The sequence below is a fragment of the Pongo abelii genome, chromosome 11 (genome assembly GCF_028885655.2).
Source record: "Pongo abelii isolate AG06213 chromosome 11, NHGRI_mPonAbe1-v2.0_pri, whole genome shotgun sequence".
NCBI lineage: Eukaryota > Metazoa > Chordata > Mammalia > Primates > Hominidae > Pongo > Pongo abelii.
The window spans coordinates 37,419,599-37,443,484 of NC_071996.2; the positions used below are offsets into that span (position 1 = coordinate 37,419,599).

Here is a 23,886-nt window from a genome sequence, read left to right on the forward strand (position 1 = left end):
TCTCTTAACTTTTATCACCATAGGTTAGTTTTGTCAGTTTTTGAACCTTTTAAATGGCATGCTTTGCTTACTTTTTTGTATATAAATGTAATCATACATTGTGTACTCTTTCATTGTATAATCATACATTATATACCATTGAGCTTTTTTATTTACCGATTTTGAGAGTCATCCTTGTTGTTGCAGGCTTCAGTGTTTGTGCATGTGTTATTAGTATTCTATTCTATGAATTTGTCACAATTTGTTTATCCATTCACCTGTTGATGGGTATTTGGGTTGTTTTCACTTTGGGCTAATATGAATAAAGCTGCTGTGAACATTCTTGTTTCTTTTGGTAGACATAGGCACTCAGTTTCTTTTGGATATATTCCTAAGAGTAGAGTTATTGGGCTATATGGTGCAAATATGTTTTGGCTTTAGTAGATCTATCTAAATAGTCTCTCAAAGTGGTTGAACTAGTTAACCTTCTCACCAACAATTTATAGTAGTATAGTTATTCTACAGAATCCTCCCCATTTGATGTGTTCTCAAGATCACTCCCAGGTTTAGTGATTTTCTAGGAAGACTCATAGGACTTAGCCTGTAATCATGCTCGTGGCTATAATTTATTACAAGAAAATCAGCAAAGAGAAAAGGCACATGGGATGAAGTTTGGAAGAAATGAGGTTTAAGCTTCCAAAAAGCTTCCCCTAGTGTAGTTACACAGAGTGCACTTAATTCCTGTTGCAACAAATTGTGACCACGTGTGAAATGTTGTCTTCCCTGGGAAGCTTGTTAAGAGGCACAGCAGTGGGAGTTATCAGTAGGGGCTGGTCAAGTAGGCATCCTTTGCTTAAGCATAGGGTTAACCATACCAAAATCTAGACTCCCATAAAGAAAGCAGGTGTTCAGCATAAACCATATTATTTGCACAAACTGTTTAGGCATAGTGAGTCATTTTTATCAGTTCTGGGAATGGTGGGAACCTTCTCAAAATCCAGGTTCTCAGATGCCAGCCAGAGGCCAACTTTGCAAGCAGGCCTTTCTAAGAATGGCAGTCTCAGACCTGCAATGTTAACTCTTTTCTGCACACTTGATATTTTTGGTCATTTTAATTTTTGCCTTTCTGAAGGGTAGGAGGTAGGATCTTGTGGTTTTACATTTTCCTGAAGCATATACAGATTTTTATATATTTATTGCCCATTTGTCTATCTTCTTGGTGAAAAGCCTGTTCAAGGCCCTTGCCTAATTTTTTTAAAGCAGTTGTCTTTTTTTTCTTATTACTTTATAGGAATTCTTCATATATTCTGGATATGAGTCCTTAGATACTTGTATTGCAAATATTTTGTTGCTTATCTATTCACTTACTTCTTCTTCTGTTTTTTTTTTTTTTTGAGACAGAGTCTCACTCTGTCACCCAGGCTGGAGTGCAGTGGTGTGGTCTTGGCTCACTGCAGCCTGAGTCTTCCGGGTTCAAGCAATTCTTCTGCCTCAGCCTCCCGAGTAGCTAGGACTACAGGAGTGTGCCACCATACCTGGCTAATTTTTTGTATTTTTAGTAGAGATGGGGTTTCACTATGTTGGCCAGGCTGGTCTCGAACTCCTGACCTCGTGATCTGCCTGCCTGGGCCTCCCAAAGTCCTGGGATTACAGGTGTGAGCCACCGCGCCTGGCCTGTTCACTTTCTTAATGATGCCTTGGATTGAAGAGGTGTTCTTAATTTTAATACAGTCTCATCTATCCTTGTTTTTCTTATGTGGATAGTGCTTTTTGTGTTCTGCTTAAGAACTCTTTACCAAGTACTGAAGATATTTTCTTATCTTTTCTTTTGGAAGCTTTATTGTTTTACCTATATCATTTGTTTGTGACCCACCTCAAATTAATTGTTTGGTAAGAGGAACAGGTTAAGATTCTCTCTTCTCTATAGGGAGATTGAATTGTTCCACCACCACTGTTGAAAAGATCTGCCTTTTCCCATTGAGTGGCAGTGGTGTCTTTGATGTAAATCAAGCAACTGTATGTGTTTTGGTCTATTTCTGGACTATTTATTCTGTTCCATTGGTCTCTATCGTGTGCCAATAATATACTGTCATCATTATTGTAGCTTTATAATAAGTCTATCTGGTAGTGTAAATCTTCTAACTTTGTTACTCTTCAACATTATCTTAGCTATTCTAGGTCCTTTGCATTGTTATATCAATTTGAGAATCAGCTTGTTAATTTTTATAAACAAACACATATTCACAATCTTGCTGGGATTTTAATTCAGATTGCATTGAATTTGTAGATCAATTTATGGAGAATTGACATCTTAATATTGAGTCCATTAAATATCTTCAATTTTATTTAAAGTTTCTGTTCATTTATCTCATTAGTGTTTTAGTTTTCAATGTAGAGGTCTTACATATCTTTCATTAGATATATTTCCAAGGTATTTGTAATTTCTTAAATGGTTTTATAAATGGTATTTTAAAAGTTCATTTTCCAATTTTTTCCTCTTGATATAAACAGTTGATTTTTATATATTGACCTTGGATGTAACAATCTTGCTACATTCACTTAGTAGTAGTTTAGAGATTATTTGGAGTTTTCTACATATACACAATCATGTCGTCTTTTAGTAAAGATGATTTGAATTCTGATTTTGCAGTCTTTATACTTTTGAATTATTTTTCTTATCTTATTGCACTGGGTAGGACCTCCAGTACAATATTGAATACTGGACATTATTCTCTTGTTCCCAACCTCAGAAAGAAAGCATATGATAGTCATTGAAGGCACCTGATATAGATATCACTTATCATATTAAGGAAGTTCTATTCCTAGTTTGCTTAGAGTTTTGTTTTTTGTTTTTTTAAAATCACAAACAGGTATTGCATTTTATCAAATGTTTTCCTGTATATTAAAGTAATCCTATTTTATTCTCCCTTATTCCATTAATGTGGTTAATTGCATTGATTGATTTTTGAGTATTAAAACATCCTTACATTCCTGGTATACATCCCACTTGGGCTTTCCCTTTTTATATAGCTGGATTTTATTTATTTTTTTTTTTTAGGATTTTTATTTCATATGTCAGAGGTATTGACCTTTCTTATTGTTGTCCTTGTCAGGGAAGTGTCCCCTCTTTTTCTCTTCTCTGGACAAATTTGTATAAATAAGATTTTATTTCTTCTTCAAATGTTGAACATATTCACCACTGAAACCACTCAGAATCTGAAGTTTTGTTTGTAGAAATATTTTCAAATATAGACTTACTTTTAAATTAGATTTCTTTAATAGATAAAAAACTATTCTGATTTTTTATTTCTTGTATCAACTTTGGCAAGTAGTGTTTTTCAAGTAATTTTTTATTTTTCTAAATTGTATATTTACTGGCATAAATTATTTCATAGTATTCTTTTATAATCTTTTTAATGATTATAGAATCTATAATGATATTGCAGTTTTAATTTTTAAAATTGGCATTTGGTATATTATCTCTTTTGTTCTTGATCTGTAAGAGGGTTTTATTAATTTTATGAATCTTTTCCCCGAAAAAACAACTTTTGGTTTTGTTGATTTTTCTCTGTTGATTTTGTTTTCTATTTCATTGATTTCTTTTATTATTTCTTTGCTTCTACTTTCGTTAGAACTAATCTGCTATTTTTCTAACTTGTTTTATTAGAAGCATAGGTAATTGATATTCAACCTTTCTTCTCTAACATGCTACTTTTTTTTTTTTTTTTTTTGAGATGGAGTCTCGCTCTGTCCCCCAGGCTGGAGTGCAGTGGTGCGATCTCGGCTCACTCCAAGCTCTGCTTCCCGGGTTCACGCCATTCTCCTGCCTCAGCCTCCTGAGTAGCTGGGACTACAGGTGCCCACCACCACGCCCGGCTAATTTTTTGTATTTTTAGTAGAGACGGGGTTTCACCATGTTAGCCAGGATGGTCTCGATTTCCTGACCTCATGATCCGCCCGCCTTGGCCTCCCAAAATGCTGGGATTACAGGCGTGAGCCACTGTGCCTGGCCCTAACATGTTACATTTTAAGCAGTCTCCTTCATTTGGGACTCAGATATCATAATTCCTGAATATGTTCTCTTAACTCTCGCCTCTTCACTGTTTGTTCATACATTTTACCTTTTTGCATAGTGCCACAGGATTTTTCTCAGCCACTTTGCCAGCTGGGGCCCTCTGTGGCTGGCGATGCTTCCGCCCAGGCCTCACTCAGCCCTGGGCCTGCCACAGGAGGTGCTCTGTCCGCCAGGCTTGTGCACCAGCTTAGCTCTCAGCTGGGCTGAGCATGCCCTAACTCGAGCATGCCCTAACCCACCTGTGTTACAACTTGTACCCACATTCAGCGGTTCCCGAGTTCTTGTCCCACATCCGAGAAGAATGAATTTACATTGACAATCAAAGGGTAAGGAAGGTGGAGAATTTTATTGAGTGACAGAAACAGCTCTCAGCCAAAAGGGGCTGCGAGGGTGGTCCCCCACCTGAAGTCGGGTGGTTTCTCTCTAAGTATGGCTGGGTCCAGAGCTTTTATGGGCTCAGAATGGGGAGTGCTTGCTGATTGGTTTGCAAGTATGCAAGAAGGGCTAAAACAAAGGCACCACTCAAAGCGGGGCATGACAATGTATAAAACCAATTAGGGAAGGATAGGTGTATGTAAATAGGTGAAGGGTGAGGATTACTCAGAGGAAAGCATGCCAAGTAGGAAGAGAGTTTCTCAATCCGGTCTGTGGATTTACCCGGAACTTGTACCATGGCTTTCAGGCTTTAAACTATCTTTGGTTTGAAGGTCAGATTTCACTGAGGACCTGCCTCTTATCTGCCTAGGCATTTGACTTTTTCCTGCCACTGTCAGTAGCATTATGGGAGAATCTTTTGACAAATTAATTTACCTTTTTTGTTTATTCCATTTGCCATTTTTAGTTTTGTTTTGTGTTTTCTTGTTTTGGGGGATTTATCACACTTTCATTTCCAAGTCCTAAAAATGATTCTTTTCTTGTAAAGAAAATGGTTCTTGTGTTATAAATGCAGTATTCTCTCTTGCCTCTGAACTTTCCAGTTTCCTCTTACGGAGTCTTAATTTGCCACTGCACACAAGATGGTTGTACTGACAAATTACTGTTGATGAAATAAAGTTATTATCCTGAACTTTCTTTTAGAAAATGTGCTATTGTAGAGTAACAGTGGTTTATTTGCCATTTGCTAAGTCAATACTAACAGAGTTTTGCTTAATATTTTTGGCATTTATTCTTTAAAATTTATTGGTACATAAAATTTATTGGTACATAATATTTGTACATTTTTATGGGGTACATATGCTATTTTGTTACATGCATAGAAAGCGTAATGATCAAGTCAGGGTGTTTGGGGTATCAATCGCCTTGATAGGTGATTGATAAATCTGTCACTTATTTATCATTTTTATGCGTTAGGAACATTTCAAATTTTTTCTCCTAAGTTATTTTGCAATACACAATACATTGTTGTTAACCATAGTCACCCTACCTTACTATTGAACATTAGAACTTATTCCTTCTATCTAACTGTTTGTATCCATTAGCTAACCTCTTTATACCACCCCTCACCAACACACACACACACACACACACACACACACACACACACTCCTCAATCTCTAGTAATTATTCTAATTTTATGTAGTTTTTATTTCATTTGCTTTAAGCCTACCAAACCTATAAGGAGTCACAGCATGATAGTTAGGAACACTGTCAGTGGAGTTAGATTGCCTGAGTTCAAATTCCATTTCTACCACTTAGCATATGTATGGCTTGGGGTCATTATTTAATCTTTCTTTGCCTTAGTTTTTTCAACTATAAGTTCATAGTACTTCTTATATCATTTAAATGACATAGTACCTGATGAGTGATTAACATAATGTCTAATTCAAAATAAACACTTAATTTTTAGCTATTACTCTTCTGAGGACATTTTCTTATATAAGTGGCTATTATTGCCCCTCAAGATGCAAGGATTACTTAGTTTTTGTAACTAGTCTTTATATTCTGAAATGGGTTGATGAATTATAATATTTGTACAGTGAGTTGTGTGCTTTCTGTTCTGTCCCTCAACTTGGATTTTGTGTGGTATATGATAATATGCTTTAATAGTCATGAATTTTAATAAAGTACCAGGTATAGTGAAATAAATAATAATTTGAAACATGGATTTTGTTAACTTTATTATCCATGCTTATATTGTTTGCCAGGTATAATTTACTAGGTTTGGTTTTTGTTTTGTTTTTGATAGCCCATATGCTATTTGCTTTATTATACCTTTTTAAAAGTAAGTTAGAGTTTAGGTTTTTTGTGATTAAATTTTAGTATTAGAACAGAATCTTCTAATGCTAGAAACCAAGTGTATAAGTGCATATTTGTTCTTTTTTTTTTTTTTTTTTTTTTTTTGAGACAAGGTCTCGCTCTGTCACCCAGGCTGGAGTGCAGTGGTGTGATCATGATCTTGTCTCACTGCAACTTCTCCCTGCTGGGTTCAAGTGATTCTTGTGCCTCAGCCTCCTGAGTAGCTGGGATTACAGGTGCCCGCCACTAAGCCTAATTTTTGTATTTTTAATAGAAATGGGGTTTCACCATGTTGGTCAGTCTGGTCTTGAACTCCTGACCTCAAGTGATCTGCTCGCCTTGGCCTCCCAAACTGCTGGGATTACAGGATTGAGCCGCCACCCCTGACTCCAAATGTATATTTGTTCTAATCTTGCTATGGTGAATGCAGTTGGTATTGAGGTCTTGTATAGACCTGGGTTTTAGGATGTAGCAGAACTGGATTAATATCCTGCATCACCATTTATTAACAGTATTGCTAGTACAAGCTATGTTTCCTTTCTGAGCCTTGTTTTTCTCATCTTAAAAAACAGTAATAGATTAATTTGCACATTCTAGAATTTTATGCAAATGGAATAACATTTTTTGTGTGCATTCTTTCAGCATAATTATCTTGAGATTCACATGTATTGTATGTATCAATAGTTCATACATTTTTAGGTTGAGTCGTTTTCCCTTGCATGGATATACAACAGTTTGTTTATCCATTCACTCTTGATAAACATTCCAAAAATAATGGGCATAAGGAAATTTCTGAGGTGATGAATATATTCAGTATCTTGTGTGATTATTTCAAGGGGGTATAAACACACACACACACACACGAAAATTTATCAAATGTGCCTTTAAATTATTGTATGTTGATTATATTTCTAAAAACTTGTTTAGGGCTGGGTGAGGTCGCTCACGCCTGTAATCCTAGCACTCTGGGAGGCCGAGGCAGGTGGATCACCTGAGGTCAGGAGTCCAAGACGAGCCTGGCCAACGTGACGAAACCCTGTCTGTACTAAAAATACAAAAATTAGCTGGGCATGGTGGTGCATGCTGTAACCCCAGCAACTGGGGAGGCTGAGGCATGAGAATTGCTTGAACCCAGGAGGTGAAGGTTACAGTGAGCTGAGATCGCACCGCTGCACTTCAGCCTGGGTGACAGAGTGAGACTCTTGTCTCAAAAAAAAAAAAAAAAAAAAATCTTTTAACAAAGGAAAAATGAAAGTGTTTCTATCTTGTTCTAACACTTCTGCAGTTGTAAAACCCTACTTCCTTATCTGTTTAATAAATAAATAAATACTGAATTCTTAAAAAGCAATAACAGTTTATATTACTCTAGTTTGTTCAGGATTAAATCACATATCATATTCGAAAACACTTGGCATGTAAGTGTTCAGCAAAAGTTAATTTTTTTGTATCCTTTCTCCTTCCAGATTTTAATTAGTAGTAGTCCCCTCCCCCACCTTTTTTTTTTGACTCGGGGTCTCACTCTGTTGCCCAGGCTGAAGTGCAGTGACTCAATCATAGCTCACTGCAGCCTCAATCTCCCAGGCTCAAGCGGTCCTCCCACCTCAGCTTCCTGAGTAGCTAGAATTATAGGCGCCCACCACCATGCCCAGCTACTTATTTAATTTTTTGTAGAGACAGGGTCTTGCTTTGTTGACCAGACTGGAGTCCCTATTTTTAATAAGCTAACTGTACATTTGTTTCCTTGGTTTGACTGGGTTAATAAACAGTCTGAAAAAGTTATTTTGGAAGCTCAGGCTTCTTCTTTCCTGAAATAAAAATAATACTTTTTAAATTTAGTGCTTTATTTTTCTTCAAAAGGCAGTGCTCCCTCTCTTATTTCAGATGCTTGAATTTTTACATTTGAATTTATAGTCTAAATCTGGACTGACGTACTCTTCTTTCAATGTGCATCTTATGTATTTAGAAATTAATTTTTATATTTTGCCGTTAGGTAAATCTAGGCAAAATTTTAGTCCATTTTACTTTCTTATTTTAAGGTTAATTTTATTTGAATTATGATCATTATAAGTGTACTTATATGAAATGGTTGGAATTCAAAATGATCCCAGTTGAAACCAATGTAATTTCAAGCTTTAGAAGTTAGTTCAAAATGTGCCATTAATCAGTTGCCTCTTCACTGAAAAATAATGACTTCATATAGTTGCTTCATAAGAATTCAAACATACTTCTGTGTTCCATTTATGTAGACTTAGGTCACAACATAAAATACATGGCTAGAAAAAGTTTGAAGACTTTACCCCAATATACTAGAGCCAGGGCTAGAAGAAAATGTCCTTAGCCAGTGGATTGGAACCAAGCTAGTAATTCTTTTCTTTTTTTTGTGACGGGATTCTCACTCTGTTACCGAGGCCTGAGTGCAGTGGCGCGATGTTGGCTCACTGCAACCTCCACCTTCTGGGTTCAAGCGATTCTCCTGCCTCAGCCTCCTGAGTAGCTGAGATTACAGGCATACACCATGCTCAGCTAATTTTTGTATCTTTTTTTTTTTTTTTAAGTAGAGACGGGGTTTCACCATGTTGGCCAGTCTGGGCTCGAACTCCTGACCTCAAGTGATCCGTCCACCTTGGCCTCCCAAAGTGCTGGGATTACAGGCTTGAGCCATCACACCCAGCCTCAAGCTAGTAATTCTTAAAAGTCAGCATTAAACTGATGTCCTAGATTCTCTTTTCTGTTTGCTGCTTGGTAGTTTTGCCACTTGGTGATCCTGGGCAAGGCGCTTTATCTCTGCACCTCATTTTCATCACTTGCAAAATTCCCTTACCCCTCTCAGTGATCCCATGCGTCCATGTATATAAGAATGCTTTGGGCATATTCAGAAACAGTATATGTGAAAATGTGTGGCCCACATGCAACTTGCTGCTTATTCTTCTCTTTATCATGTTCTTCTCCACTTATAAGTGGCTCAAATTTCCAAGTGGGAGAGATAGTCAGTGTCCTCTCTATCTATTTACTTCCTTCCCATCCTGTGATTTCAGGGCTGTAGGCCAATGAAATGTAGCCCCTTCTTAATAGAAAGAATGAAGGCCTCTGCTCTTGAGTATACTCCTTCATGAGAGATTGAATATAATTTGTGAACTTGACTGAAATATTTTGAGAAGTATACTGACCCTAGTCAAAGAGAAGGTATGAAGCCTATAATATAACCTAAGTATTTTATCTTTAATTGCTAGTATCTATCGAGCATGTGCCAGGATCTGTTCTTCACAACAGTGAGTAACAAAGAGGGTTGAGTGATTGCCCAAGGTCACAAAGCTGGGATTTAAACACATAGCATATAGTTTCTGGAGCCCAAGCTCTTAACCATTATACAATACTACATTACAGGTTGTTATTCAACCCTAAATCTCAGTGTGAGATTCTTGCTTGGTACTTGCAGGATAATTAAAAGTGATGCATGTTCATTGTAGAGAAAAGAAAATAAAAACTCATAGTTCTATAACCAGAGATGATCATTGTTAGAGCAATTTTTTTTTGGAGACAGAGTCTCACTCTGTTGCCCAGGCTGGAGTGCAGTGGCTCGATCTCGGCTTGCAGCAAGCTCCACCTCCTGGGTTCATGCCATTCTCTTGCCTCAGCCTCCTGAGTAGCTGGGACTACAGGCGCCCGCCACCATGCCTGGCTAATTTTGTTTTTGTATTTTTAGTAGAGACAGGGTTTCACCGTGTTAGCCAGGATAGTCTCGATCTCCTGACCTCATGATCTGCCCGCCTTGGCCTCCCAAAGTGCTGGGATTACAGGCATGAGCCACCATGCCCGGCCCTGTTAGAGCAATTATTTCTATATCAAACCATTTCTATTACTTACAATTAAAATTTTGTTGCAGCTAGTAATGACATATATAATAATATCATTAGGACTTCATTTCTTTATCACTAATAGGCAGGAAAATGTTGCTCAGTGGACCCAAATTCCTCTGTCTTTTACTATCAATCCTCTTCAAGGGAAACATGGTAGTCTTATCTGTGAGGGGGAGGAGGTCTGAAAGTAGTATTTATTTTTCTTAATTTGTTACCTTTTTTATGTAAGTTCTAAAAAACTTATGCATTTCTCTGAATTTTTTAAAATACTCATCTTGTGACCGCTAACAGCTGAAATGAATGTTGTCTTTATTCTATTTTTATGGTACTTCTTTTTCTAAAAAGGGCTGTTTGTGAGCTTTGTCCTTTTGTGCTTCACAGGAACCAGCACCTATGACAGAAGATCTGCTAGAAGAGCAGTCTGAAGTTTTAGCTAAATTAGGTACATCGGCAGAAGGGGCTCACCTCCGAGCACGCATGCAGAGTGCCTGTCTGCTCTCAGATATGGAGTCTTTTAAGGTGGGTCACACTTGCAGAGCTCTGGGGTCTATTTTGAGCTATTCTGGGATGAAACTGTGAAAATCACTCTGTAAAGTGGTATAAAGGCCTGAATGTCTTTTTGTTAAGTGTTTGGATTTCATTAGTAGTTCAACACTCTGCCACCATCCCCTCAGAGGACATTGTCAAACTTGTTTCTTAAGTTTTAAAAAAGCAAAGATCTAGTATTATTAATAGTTGAAAGTTGAGAATAGAATCATTTCTATATGTGAATTAGAGTGGTTTCTTTGTGTTCAGCCAATTTAATGGAAGACTTTTAGGAAACTTAGGATTTAACATGGGTCACTTCACTCAACAAACTTTTGAGCGCCTATTGTTTACCTTGCACTGTGATTAGATGAGTTAAGAAATACAGTGTTTACCCTCAGTTACAGTTGATTGAGGTTGTGGGAGGAGATATGTAAGGAATTGTCATGAGTTCTCTTATGAAGGCAGAGTCAAAAAGACTGACTGCTGAGTAGGTCATGAAAGGTTTCTCAGAAGAGGCACTATTTCAGATGAGTAGGCATTTGCTATCTGAAGAATATTTTAGGGTTGGATACAGGTCTGTATTTCGAACATATAGGATTCAGAGAATGGTGACATTTGGCTTATTAGCTTAAAAACTAGGAATGAAGAAAGGACTTTTATTTTTGAAAGCACAGGCAAGTCCACGTATATTTTAAAACCCCAAGTGGGTAGCCCCATGGGCTACAGGGCTTCCTTTCCTACTGCTGATACTCTGAACTATCCCCAGGCCCAGACTTCCCTCTTTAACCTGTGGTGGCCTCCACCTTCCCAATCCATATCCCCTACTCAGTCCTGCTTCTGTACTGTTTAGGCCAGTGTGAGTTTGATTTTTCTCTGAAACACCTGTGTATTATTTTTAAACATAAACACTCCACAAACACCTATGCCACTTTCATCCTTTTTTGCTAGCAGTTTTAAGTGATAATAAAAGGGAGCCTTTTGTTTCCTGCTTATTTTACCCATCTTTTCTAAATGAAAAACATCTTTAGTGAACCTCTTAAGAGCTGTATGTTTTCCTTGGAGACTAAAATGATACAGAAAATCTGCAAGTTCTATACTGCCATGTGACAAGAAAGAGATGAGTTGCTTTAAAACAAATAGTTGGTACAGTGGATAAAGAGAAGCCAGTTGGCTCTTGGGGCACATGTCAAACCAAAAGGTAGAGAAGAGAATTGGCTTAAGGTGTGTGTGCACAGCAGGAAATACCAGCCTCTGCAGCAGTAATTTTCCATCTGACCTCTAGCTGCCTTCAGAGTCATCTTTCCCTGTCCTGCTGCAGTGTCTTTGCAGAGGCATGCACGGGAGGACATTCCAAATAGGAACTATGAAAGTTTTTCCCCATGGAAACATACTAGTCCTTCTTGGTAAGGTTCTTTATAGTTCCTCTAACACTGCACTTCAGCAAAACTGTGATTCATTAGACTATTTTGGGCTAACCTGGGTACCTGCAAATCTTATATGACATTGTTTTAACCAGAAAATAGACAGTAATTTAAATAGTCAACTTACATATACACCCATATGCAGAAATCAGATAATACATTTAAGGAAATATGTAGTTATTCTAAAATAGATATGGTTGCCTTTACTTTTTGTATAGGGATGAGTTAGGGGCTCTTGAGAGTCCCCAGAGCATTGGAAGCATACTAATATGTGCCTGGGCACCTATACCTACACCTCAGAGTTCCAGAAGGAGAGGGTGGATTCTGGAGCATGCCCTTGTGGTACATACCTTTAACAGTAAAGAGAAGATAAGCTCAAGTGAACCTTGGCCTTCTCTTGGTAGCTATGTTCAGCCTAGTATAATAAGGACAACCAGAAGGAAGAATTTTGGTATGAAATGCCTTTCTTCAATATAATCTATAGTGTATGAGTGAATATTATTTTCTTTTAAAGTTTATGCTCTTTACTCTGGGCCTCTGGTTTCCTAGGATGTTTTCATGTGGGTATGATGTTGACTGATTAAGATCTAGATCTTTGTACATGAATCCTGAGACACCCAGTATCATGAAATAATCTTGACCCACTGCTTTTGCCATGGACCATATCATAACCCTTTTACATTTGTGTTGTTGACAGTCAGTGAAGGATCTTCTAGGGGATATGCCCTCAGGGGTATATCTTAAGATGGTAGGGATGGTCATGCTGGTAGCCCTTGAGCCCAGTGAGGAGAAACTGGTAGTTTTACTCTTCACATTTAAGACAGAACATTCTCATCATGGTAGTTTTCATGCCCATCCTTAGGACTCTACTAGTACATCACTGGAACACTTGCAGAAAGACCTCTGTGCCTTACCACAAACACTGGGAAGCCTCGTCTTTTTTTACAGGCTTGAAGTTAGAATCACTGAAAGGTTTTTGGCATACATCATCATTAATTCTATAGAACTATCCACTGAGTAAAACTTAAATCAGTATGGTTCCAGAAGCCTGAAAAACAGTCGTTTGAATTCCAACTCGTTAACAGCACAAAACCAATTAATTTGATGGTAATTTGTTATATAAAGTACAAGAATTTGATGGCAGAATAGAACAGTTTTGAGGTTAGCTGACATTTATTGCAGAACCAGTATTGATTTATTGAGGAAAAGAAGAACAGAACTTTTCCATCACTGTGTTATTCTGATCATGTGGTGTATTATTTAATTTTTACTTTTCTTAGTATTGAGTAGTTATTATACTGTAATATGAAACTAAGCTGTGTAACACATAATGTGTTTAAGGAAATGATTTTCTCTTTACATCGAGTTTTTATATCCAAATTCATTAAATGAAAATGTTTTCTTTTTCTATAAAGCTGAGAAAATAAAAATAAAATGCTTTTGGTACTTTAACATCTGACCTATTTTAAAGGTGACATCCAAATTCATTTTACACATTAGATTGTAAAGATTAGATAGGCTTTTTTTGAAAATACAATTTTGCAAACAGGCTTATCAGTAACTGTTGATTTTCATTTGACTCTGCTGAATTTTTTTGTCTTATTTTAGGCAGCTAATCCAGGTTGCTCCCTGGAAGATTTTGTGAGGTGGTATTCACCCCGGGATTATATTGAAGAGGAGGTGATTGATGAAAAGGGCAACGTGGTGCTGAAAGGAGAACTGAGTGCCCGGATGAAGATTCCAAGCAATATGTGGGTAGAAGCCTGGGAAACAGCTAAGCCAATTCCTGCTAGAAGGCAAAGGAGACTCTTCGATGATACACGGGAAGCAGAAAAGGTAATTGAGGTTTGAGTCTCTAATACTATAATGAAAATTACTGTTCTTGTGATTTAGGAACTCACTGTCATAGACGTGAGAGCTTTGGACACACTTGAGGTGCAAAGCATTGAAATTCAACGAGCGTTTCATATATCTACTATTCACATTTAAGATTCTAGAACTAGTTGCAAATAGGGCAAATAACAGGCATGCATAGTTTAAACAGACTGCTTACCATTGAACTGTCTCAGTATATGTTAAAAGTGTTAGAAATGGGTATGTCCTTTGAGCTAGCAGTTCTATTACCAAAACATTTATTAAGGAAATAATGAGAAATATACAAAGATCTATGTATACAAATGATGTTCAACAAAGTTCTTAAGTGAAAAAGTAGAAACAACCAAAGTTTCCAACAACAGGGACTTGGTTCAATAAATTATGGTATATCCATTAGTGGCCAGCTTTGCAGCAGCTATTAAAAAACATTTGGATTTATGGAGATATAGTGGCACCTGCTTGATATTTAATTGCCCTGCACACCTTCCTACCTCCTCCACCCCCCAAAAAAAACCCATGAAATCAATAAGTAAATAAATCCATGCATTCAGCATTCCTAAGAGATAGAAATTTCAGTGACCTTCAAATTAACAGTAAATAGAGAAATAAGTCAAATTCCAGTGGAGCTCCCGCTGCTGTAAGTCTATGCAGATATAGTGAGTAGGGGGCAGGAAAAGAAAAAGAGCCAAGAGATACAGAAGACTTAGATGAAACACAAAGTCACCCTAGAAAGAGAGAGCCTAACACTACATGCCAAAACACTGAACACAGGTAGGGTTTGCTAGTTCACAGCACTTGCCACAGGGAAGGGACCTGAATGTAAACAGGGCTAGAAATAGAGCCTTGGAGAAAATCAGATATACAAAGAAGGAGTGGATGGGAATGATGAGAAAAAAGGAAATAAGAGGGGAAAATTAAGGATCTTGCAGAAATGAAAGAAAAACGAGACAACCAGTCTCCCTCATCTCCCTCTATCCATTAAAGAAACTTCAGAAGAGGGCACTTTGAAGCTGTTTGTGATATTACCAGGAATAGAAGAGAACAGACCACATCCATATAAAACTACTTTACAAAACAGAAAATGCAAATCAGCTCACTTCAGGTAATGAAAATATTTCCCAGAAAATCAGTTACAAAACAGAAGAAAATTGTAACATAACATTCCAAACTGAATCAGATATCCTCAAACAGTTAAGAAGGATATGACAAAACCATGTTTAATCAGAAATACTAAAATCAAGAACAGAGATGGACCAAAAAACCCCACAAAGAAATGAAACCACAACTGATTTAGCTCAGGATAGAAGTAAAAGAAAAAAGATTACCATATAAAAAATGAAGACTAAATTACAAGAGGCCCAAGTTTAAATTTTATAAAGGGCATTGAAGAAAAGTGGGAAAAGAGCCCAGAAAATGAAAATGAGATATAGGAGTAAAAGGAATTGAAGAGAAAGTAGTATAAATGAAAGATAAGAAAAGTTGGAATATTCAATTCATTAGTTTCCTTTAAGGAGAAAAATCAGAATACTAAGACAGAACTAATACAGTCCCTATGGCCTAACAAAGAGGATACGTTTTGAGAAGCTCCTCATTAGGCAATTTTGTTATCATGGGAACATCATAGAGTGTACTCACATAGACCCAGATGGTATAGCCTACCACTCAGGCTAGAAAATTAATGGAATACAAACTTTCTATTAAACAATATGGGTGAAAGGGGAAAATACAAATTGAAAGTACAGAATTTTTGAAAAACAATGAGGATGAAAACACTACATATTAGAACCTATAGGCTATACTTAAGAAATTGATGAAAGGAACTTTCATAGCCCTGTATCAGTAAAAACAAAAGAATGAAAATAAATGAATTAAATTCCTAACTAAAAACCCTAGAAAAAGAGTCAAATCAAAAGAAAACAAAAGGAAGCAAATGAAAAGGAGAGAGTGATGAAGTAGAGAACACAAAACAGATGAAATTAATGAGTTCAATCTAGTTCTTTTAAAATCAACAAAATAGAGAAGCCATTAGCTAATTTAATCAAGAAAAGGGAAAGCACATATATATAGTAAAATAATAAATGACAAAAAGGGCACATATTAGTAACTACTGATACAGAGGAAATGTGTTAAAAATACTACTTTGCACATCTCTGTGTATTAAATTTGAAAATCAAGTTGAATTAGACAATTTCCTAGGGAAATTCCTACCAAAAATGTAATTTATATCAAAACTACCCCCAGTAAAAACAGAAAGTATAAACAGACAAATTTTCATAGAGACAATTATCAAGGAACTGCCACATAAAAAAGAACCAGGCCCAGATGGTTTCACAGAGAAATTCAACTAAATATCAAGAAACCATATAGTCCCAATGCTACATAAATTATTTCAACACATAATAATTGGAGGAAATTTTCCAACTTCTTTCTGTGAAGCAACTATAACATTGGTACCTAAACCTGATAAAGATAGCGTATCTTTAAAAATAGCAGACCAGTAATACTTAAGAAATTTAATGCACAATCTGAAGTAAACAGACTCTAATATCATTTTAAAAAAATAATACATGTTGATCAAATATGAGGATGATTATTTAGAAGTCTGTTTATATAATTTGCTTCATTAATAGATTTAAGCAGAAAATTGTATCTCCATTTATGCTGAAAAAACTTTTGACAAATTTAACTTAAAATTAACTCTTGGGAAAAGAGTGGAATAGATGGCTACTTCCTTAAAATAAGAAAATATATAGAAACTTTAGTCCTAAACACAGCATCTTAATTTGGGAAGCCTTAGGGGGTCACTAAGGTCAGGAACAAAGCAAAGATGCCTGACATCTCCACTGCCAATCAAAATTGTTCTGCAGGTATTAGCTAGTGTAATTAGCAAGAGAAAGCAGAGGCATGGGAGTTGAAAGAAGAACTCTTTGCAGTGATATGACTCTATACTTGGAAAAATTCAAAAAGTCAATGTTAAAACTAATAAAAACAAAAGAATCCAGGAAGGCAGCAGGATATATAGTTAACATACAGTAATCAGTAGCATTCATATACACTAATAACCATTTAGAAGATCTAAATATAATTTTCATTGTAAGGGGAAAAGTAAAATACTTAACAGAAAATATTTGAAATCTTAATGAAGAAAATAAAACGCTCCTCAAAAACACACTTGAACAACAGAAAGATAGCCCTAAAACTCCTAGGCTCAAGTGATTCTCCTGGCCCAGTTTCCCTAGTAGCTAGGACTACAGGTGAACACCATGATGCCCAACTAATTATTTTTCTTAATTTTTTATAGAGATTAGATCTCACTGTGTTGCTCAGGCTGATCTCAAACTCCTGGCCTGAAGCAATTCTCCTGCCTCATCTTCCCAAAGTGTTGGGATGACAAGTGTGAGCCACTGTGCTAGCCTATGCTTTACTTATTCCAAAAAATAACAAGAATGGAAAGAGGAAAAATAACCTAAACCTGAAAGCAGGTTGAGATACATTAATCCAGTTGTATTTTAAATGAGTAACATAACCACACCGACGGGGATTGGTGAAGGGAGGATGGAAAATCTAATCCAGGTGATTTATCGACACATCAAATGTGTTTGACTGTATACTCTCAGTTGTGGTGGGGGATGGGACTGCAAAAAAAATCTTGAGGCCAGGCGCGGTGGCTCATGCCTGTAATCTTAGCACTTTGAGAGGCTGAGGTGAGATCACCTGAGGTTAGGAGTTCGAGACCAGCCTGACCAATGTGGTGAAGCCCCATCTCTACTAAAAATACAAAAATTAGCTGGGGGTGGTAGCACACGTCTGTAATCCCAGCTACTCAAGAGGCTGAGGCAGGAGAATTGCTTGAACCTGGGAGGCTGAGGTTGCAGTGAGCCGAGATCGCATCACTGCACTCCAGCCTGGGTGACAGAGTGAGAATCCATCTCAAAAAACATATATATATATCTTGAACCCTATTATTATCTAAGCTTGGTTTTTGTAATGATATGGGTACAGCAATTGTGAAACTCTTTTAGATGTATTATTGGTTAGGTGAAGTGAGTAACTAAATGTGTTGGTGGTATTGGAAGCCAGAATTTCTTACTGTGGAAGTGAGATGCAAATATGCAATAAAGGAAGACAAGGAAGAACCCAGTGGCAATGAATTGGAATTGGAGGTATTGGTGTGGACTTACGGGTTTTTAAAATATGGATAGGTATGTGGGTATGGACATAGTAACTATTTGTGTATATGTATATACACAAGCAAACATTCCCCGGCTTTCTTCTGAAAGAGTCTAGAAGCACTGACACCCTCATAGCAGTGAGCACACATAGCTTGATTTTTTTTACACATTCCTTTTTTTACACATTTACTTTTAGTAACCATGCTTTCCTCAGAAAAATGACTGATTTCAAGGTTGAGGCAAGGAAGGTACAAGATGAACCTGGAACATCCTGGATTGCTCGACAGTAAGGAAGTGCTTTAAAAAAAAGATGGGGACATTTCATAGAGAGCTAACTTGAAAAAGGACTCACATTGGCCAAATCTGGGACAATTTTGAGTTGTAAATATTTAAGGACAGCAATGATTATAAACCATTGGAAAAAATAGGAATTCTTGGAACCATATTGATAATTAATGGATAAACAAAGAACTAGGGGAAAGGGGAGGTCATTTCCTACAGAACAAAGATGAGTGGTAAATGTAGGGGATATGTTGGAGTTGGAAGTCTTCATTTTGCAACCATGTTCATAGTAAGGATTGGTTCAGCAAGAATCATGAATATTAAGTCTAGGTGGAAATTTGAAGAGCATCATCTTGCATGATTTTTAAGTGTTTCTCTATAGAATGCTTCTGCATTGCAAGGAAAGTGGAGAAATAGGACAGTATCTCCAAATTAATCACCAATGAGGAGTAAATGGAGATCGTACACATTGGGCTATGATACTCTGACGAACCCAACACCACTTACATGCTATTTGGTTCAGGAATTGTGAGGGAACATTAGATGAACCCAAAATGAGAAACATTCTATTTTAAAAAGATTTTGAAAAAAGAAAAATTTGCACAAGTTTGGGGGCATATTAAAGACACAGGAGTCAACTGAAAGAGTTCCCAACTGGCCAAGACTGGAACAATTTGAACAACAAAATAAAATAATATTGGATTGTAACTCAGAGTACAAAATAAATATCCTTGAGTTCATACTGGTATAAATAATTGATTGGATATATAAATTAATGGGATAGAAGAGACAAATCTCCTGTGCAGAATTCTAAATGTATATAGATACTCCACCCTCAAGGATGTGAAGCTAATTCCCACTCCGTAAGTGTGTGCTGCACATGGTGTGTTCCTCCCAGAGAGTACAGTGCACAGAGAGGGGAAAGGAGTGATGTTACAGGGCAGCAGCCCGACTGACACTGTCTCGGCCAGGTGGTGAAGGTTAACATCCACAGGCTAAGCCATACTGGCGGTATGTACTCTTGACATGATGTGATGACAGTGGCACTTTACCTCTCTGGTCTTCCTCCCAGAAATACATAACCCAGCTTAATCATGAGAAAAACATCAGATAAACCATAATTGAGGGAGTTTTTATGAAATACTTGACCAGAACTCAAAACTGTCAAGGTCAGTAAAAACAGTGAAAGGCTGAGAACTGTCACATCCAACAGGAGCCTAGAAACATGACAGCTAAACATAATGTGGTATCTTGAAGGGGATCCTGGAACAGGAAAATGACATTAGATAAAAACTAAGGAAACCACGTACATACATACATGCTGACAGCATTATTCATGACAGCCAAAAAATTGAACAAACCCAAATGTCTGTCAGTGATGAACAGATAAGACAAATATGATCTGTCCATGCAATGGAGTATTATTCAGCCATAAAAAGGAATGAAGCACTGATATGTGTTACAACATGGATGAATCTTGAAAATATTATGCCCAGTGAAAGCAGCCAGAATACAATGGGCTGCATGTTGCGTCGTTCCATTTATATGAAAGGTCCAGAATAGGCAAGTCCATAGAGACAGTGAGTTAGATTAGTAGTTGGCAGCAGTGGAGATTGGGAATGGGGAAAATCAGGAGTGGCTGCTTTGGGGTACTGGGTTTCTTTTGGGGGAGATGAAAGAAAGTGTTCTGGAATTAGATAATGGTGATGGTAACATAACCTTGCAAATATGCTAAAAACCACTGAAGTTATCCATTTTAAAGTGGTGAATTTTATGGTATGTGAGTTATAACTCAATTTTTAGAAACTAAGGAAATCTGAATACAGTATGGAATTTCAGTTAGCCAAAAAGTAGGGAGGAAGAGGAAACTATACTCAAAATGCCAGTGTTATAAAAGACAGAGTGAAAAGCTGTTCCAGATTAGTTGAGATTAAAGAGCTATGATAACTAAAGGCAATGGATGATCCTTACCAAGACTTGTAGTGGTTGAGGGAAAGGGTCATAAAAGACACATTTTGCGGCCGGGCGCGGTGGCTCATGCCTGTAATCTCAGCACTTTGGGAGGTTGAGGTAGGTGGATAATTTGAGGTCAGGAGTTCGAGACCAGCCTGGCCAACATGGTGAAATTCCGTCCTTACTAAAAATACAAAAATTGGCCGGGCAGTAGTGGCCATGTGCCTATAGTCCTAGCTACGCAGGAGGCTGAGGCAGGAGAATTGCTTGAGCCTGGGAGGCGGAGGTTGTGGGGAGCCAAGATCGCACCACTGCACTCCAGTCTGGGCAACAGAGAAAGACCCTGTCTCAAAAAAAAAAGACACATATGGGATCAGTTGACAAAACTGCAGTAAAGATAGTAGGTTAGATTACAATTATTTTTATCAATGTTAAATTTATTGTATATAATCAGAATCATTTGCATTTTGATTATATAATAAAATATTTTTAATTTTAGGAAATACAGATATTTTGGGATAAGGGACATGAGTATGCGACTTATTCTGAAATTATTCGAAACAAGTTTATGTCTATAGTGTGTACACACATGAGAGCAGAGAAAGATGCAAGGGATCCACAACAGAGGAGGGAGACAGTTCATATGTGAATCCGGGTAAAGGGGAATCACATATTTCATGTTATTCCTGCAAATTTGTTTTTCTGTGAATCAGGGGAAAACAAAATTCAGAAAGGTGGGTATTAGCAAGGATGTACAACAGAGGGAACTCATTACTCTAGATAAGAATGTAAATCTGTTGAAACACTTTGTAGTAATTATCTTGTACATTTCCTAGTTCAATTTTTAGGTATATATCCTAAAGTAATTGCTGTACATGTGCCATTTGCACCAGGAAATATGTGCAGTAATGTTAACAGGAGCATCATTTGTAATAGCCAAAAACTGAGGAGCTATCCACTATTAATGTAGGAACATTTTAATACAGCAGTGAAAATGAGTAAACTATAGCATATTGGAATGGTATACAAATATCAAAATACTGAATGAAAAAAAGCAAGTCACTGAGGGGAATAAACAGAAACATTCCATTAATATAAAGGTTAAAACTAGACAAAAGTAAACAATATATTATTTAAGGCTACATATGTGAAAAAAAACCATAAAGAAAAGCAAAAGAATGATTTGTAGTTAATTCTGGGGATGGAGGGTACACAGGAGGACTTGGAAAAGCCTGGTAACATTCTGTTTCCTAAGCTGGTGTTTTCTTTAAACTATTTCTAATACTCTAGTATGTATATTTCTTAATTAAAAAAAAGTTTCAAATCAGACAAAACTCTAAGCCAAAAAAAAGTCCACCACAAGTCATTAAATAAACAAAGCAAATAATAAAACAGTATGTAAGTTATTAATTTTTGTTAAGAAATTACATATGCATCTACATTTTCGTGTTTAAATGGACACACAAGTAGTTTGAGAGGATAAACACGAAAATGTGGTTTTGGGGAAGTAGGATTTCAGGAAAATTTCTGCATCACCTGTATTTTTTTTAAATTTTGAAATCCATGAGCATTTATCAGTCAGACTCACATTATGAGATTATACTTCTTAAAATTTTGTTTATTGATGTAAAAGAATTGTACATATTTATAGGGTTATACTTCTTTTATCTTTGCTACTGTTGAATAAGGAGCCTAAAGGTAGGGTCCGTGTTTTGTACATACTTCTCTGTATTCTTATAATAAGAATTGGAAAAAAAAAACCCAAAACAACTAAAACCAAAAAATGTGTGGGAAGTCACTAACAATGTTTAGAAATATTAAGTGAGAAAAGCAGGTTAAAAGGCAGTATTTTACATATTTAATATTGGTGCCCTTAGTACATGTATTCTGTGTCTTAAAATGAAAATGCTCCACTGTCAATGATTGTTTTCTCTTGGTATTGTAATCAATCGGTAGTTTTTATTTTCTTTGTATTTTCCTTATTTGCATGTATTACATAAGAAAGCAGAAAAAAATAGAATATTTATAATTATTAAAGATTGAAGTTCTTAGGTGCTTTCAGTAACATTATCCTCACCTTTGGGGTCGTGGCTGCCTACCTGGAGTGCTGTCTTGTTAAGGATTAAGACGAGTGGCTGAGGATTTGCACTTTTGTAAGTGGCTGCTTCATCCTTTGACACCTGCGCTGATCATTTGTGTGTGCTGTGCCTCCTTCAGGTGCTGCACTATCTGGCAATCCAGAAACCTGCAGACCTTGCTCGGCACCTGTTACCTTGTGTGATTCATGCAGCTGTACTCAAGGTAAAAGAAGAAGGTAAATGTCATATTTAACTAGTCATTAGTCATTTCCAAAGTGAAAGTATATTTTGCTTAATTTATTTAATGCTGGCTTTAATCTTTTCTAAAATAGAAAGTCTGGAAAACATTTCTTCAGTTAAGAAGATCATAAAGCAGATAATATCCCATTCCAGTAAAGTTTTGCACTTCCCCAATCCAGAAGACAAGAAATTGGAAGTAAGTTTGATGTAGCCTCAGAATCTTGCCAAGTGTTCTCCTCAGTTGGCAAAAATAATTTTTAAGATGCATTTTCAAAGGGCTTTGCTTTTTTGCCATCTCCCAACGTATGCCTCTTCCTTTTCCACCGCCAGGAAATCATTCACCAGATTACTAATGTGGAAGCTCTCATTGCCAGAGCTCGGTCATTAAAAGCCAAGTTTGGAACTGAGAAATGTGAACAGGAGGAGGAAAAGGAAGATCTTGAAAGGTAATTGCTATTTGGCTAATTCAGTTTTGTCTGCAGTAGGAAAAGCCACCACTCTCTTAAGAAAAATTGTAATAGGATATTAAGACTCTTTTGTGGTACTCATATATTATTTGAAACAAGCATTGTCTAGAGACAGAAATAATTATCATAGCATTTGACCTCTCCTGTATTTCTGAGTCTCTACCAGGTATTTCCATTGTTCCCACTTTTAGAAACAGTCTCCCAGAGCCTCCTTTTCTAGGGATTCCTTGGTTTGCTCTTGGAGATGTGGTGTCTGGAATTTCTTGTGGAGGAGCTGTTAACTGTGTTGCTCACCCTGCCCCAAAACTTTGTTTTCAGCTATTCCTTGACCACAGGGTGCAGGTGCTGAAACCATTTCTGCTTACTATTCCTAGTTGTTTATTTTAAACAAGATTTGTGATAGCAAAGGTACACATCCTATGTGCCTTGCGATTATGTTTTGAAAGATTGACCAGATGGCTTTTCTCAGATGAAGCAAATGTTTGGGGCATTCTCTTTATGAGACTCAGCACTATTCCCAATGGAGCTTAGATCAGTGTGAGGCCCTGTTCATTTTTTGCCCATGTTATTTGGAAGGACAATATTGTTTTAATGTGTGATAAAGTGTTTACAAATTAGCTTGTTCAGTGGCTTAAATTTGTCATCATTTAAAAATTTTCATTAGCCATTCTATAATAAATGGCATTATTGATGCTAATGGCAAGGCATTTGCTTTTAACAAGTT

The 23,886-nt window shown here is 36.8% G+C and overlaps 1 protein-coding gene across 9 annotated transcripts in view; it reads left to right on the forward strand.

Moving 5' to 3' along the window:
• The window catches only part of RAB3GAP1 (RAB3 GTPase activating protein catalytic subunit 1), a 199,230-nt gene that overhangs the window by 84,598 nt on the left and 90,746 nt on the right, over positions 1–23,886 (forward strand). For all 9 annotated transcript variants that reach the window (XR_008522745.2, XR_008522744.2, XR_008522746.2 and 6 more), the window contains exons 18-22: positions 10,528–10,665; positions 13,704–13,931; positions 22,595–22,691; positions 22,788–22,891; positions 23,026–23,141. Coding sequence is in view for 5 of the 9 variants with exons in the window: in XM_024243364.3 (XP_024099132.1) it covers positions 10,528–10,665; positions 13,704–13,931; positions 22,595–22,691; positions 22,788–22,891; positions 23,026–23,141 (683 nt within the window). In the remaining 4 variants the exon portion in view is untranslated. The remainder of the gene's footprint in view (positions 1–10,527; positions 10,666–13,703; positions 13,932–22,594; positions 22,692–22,787; positions 22,892–23,025; positions 23,142–23,886) is intronic.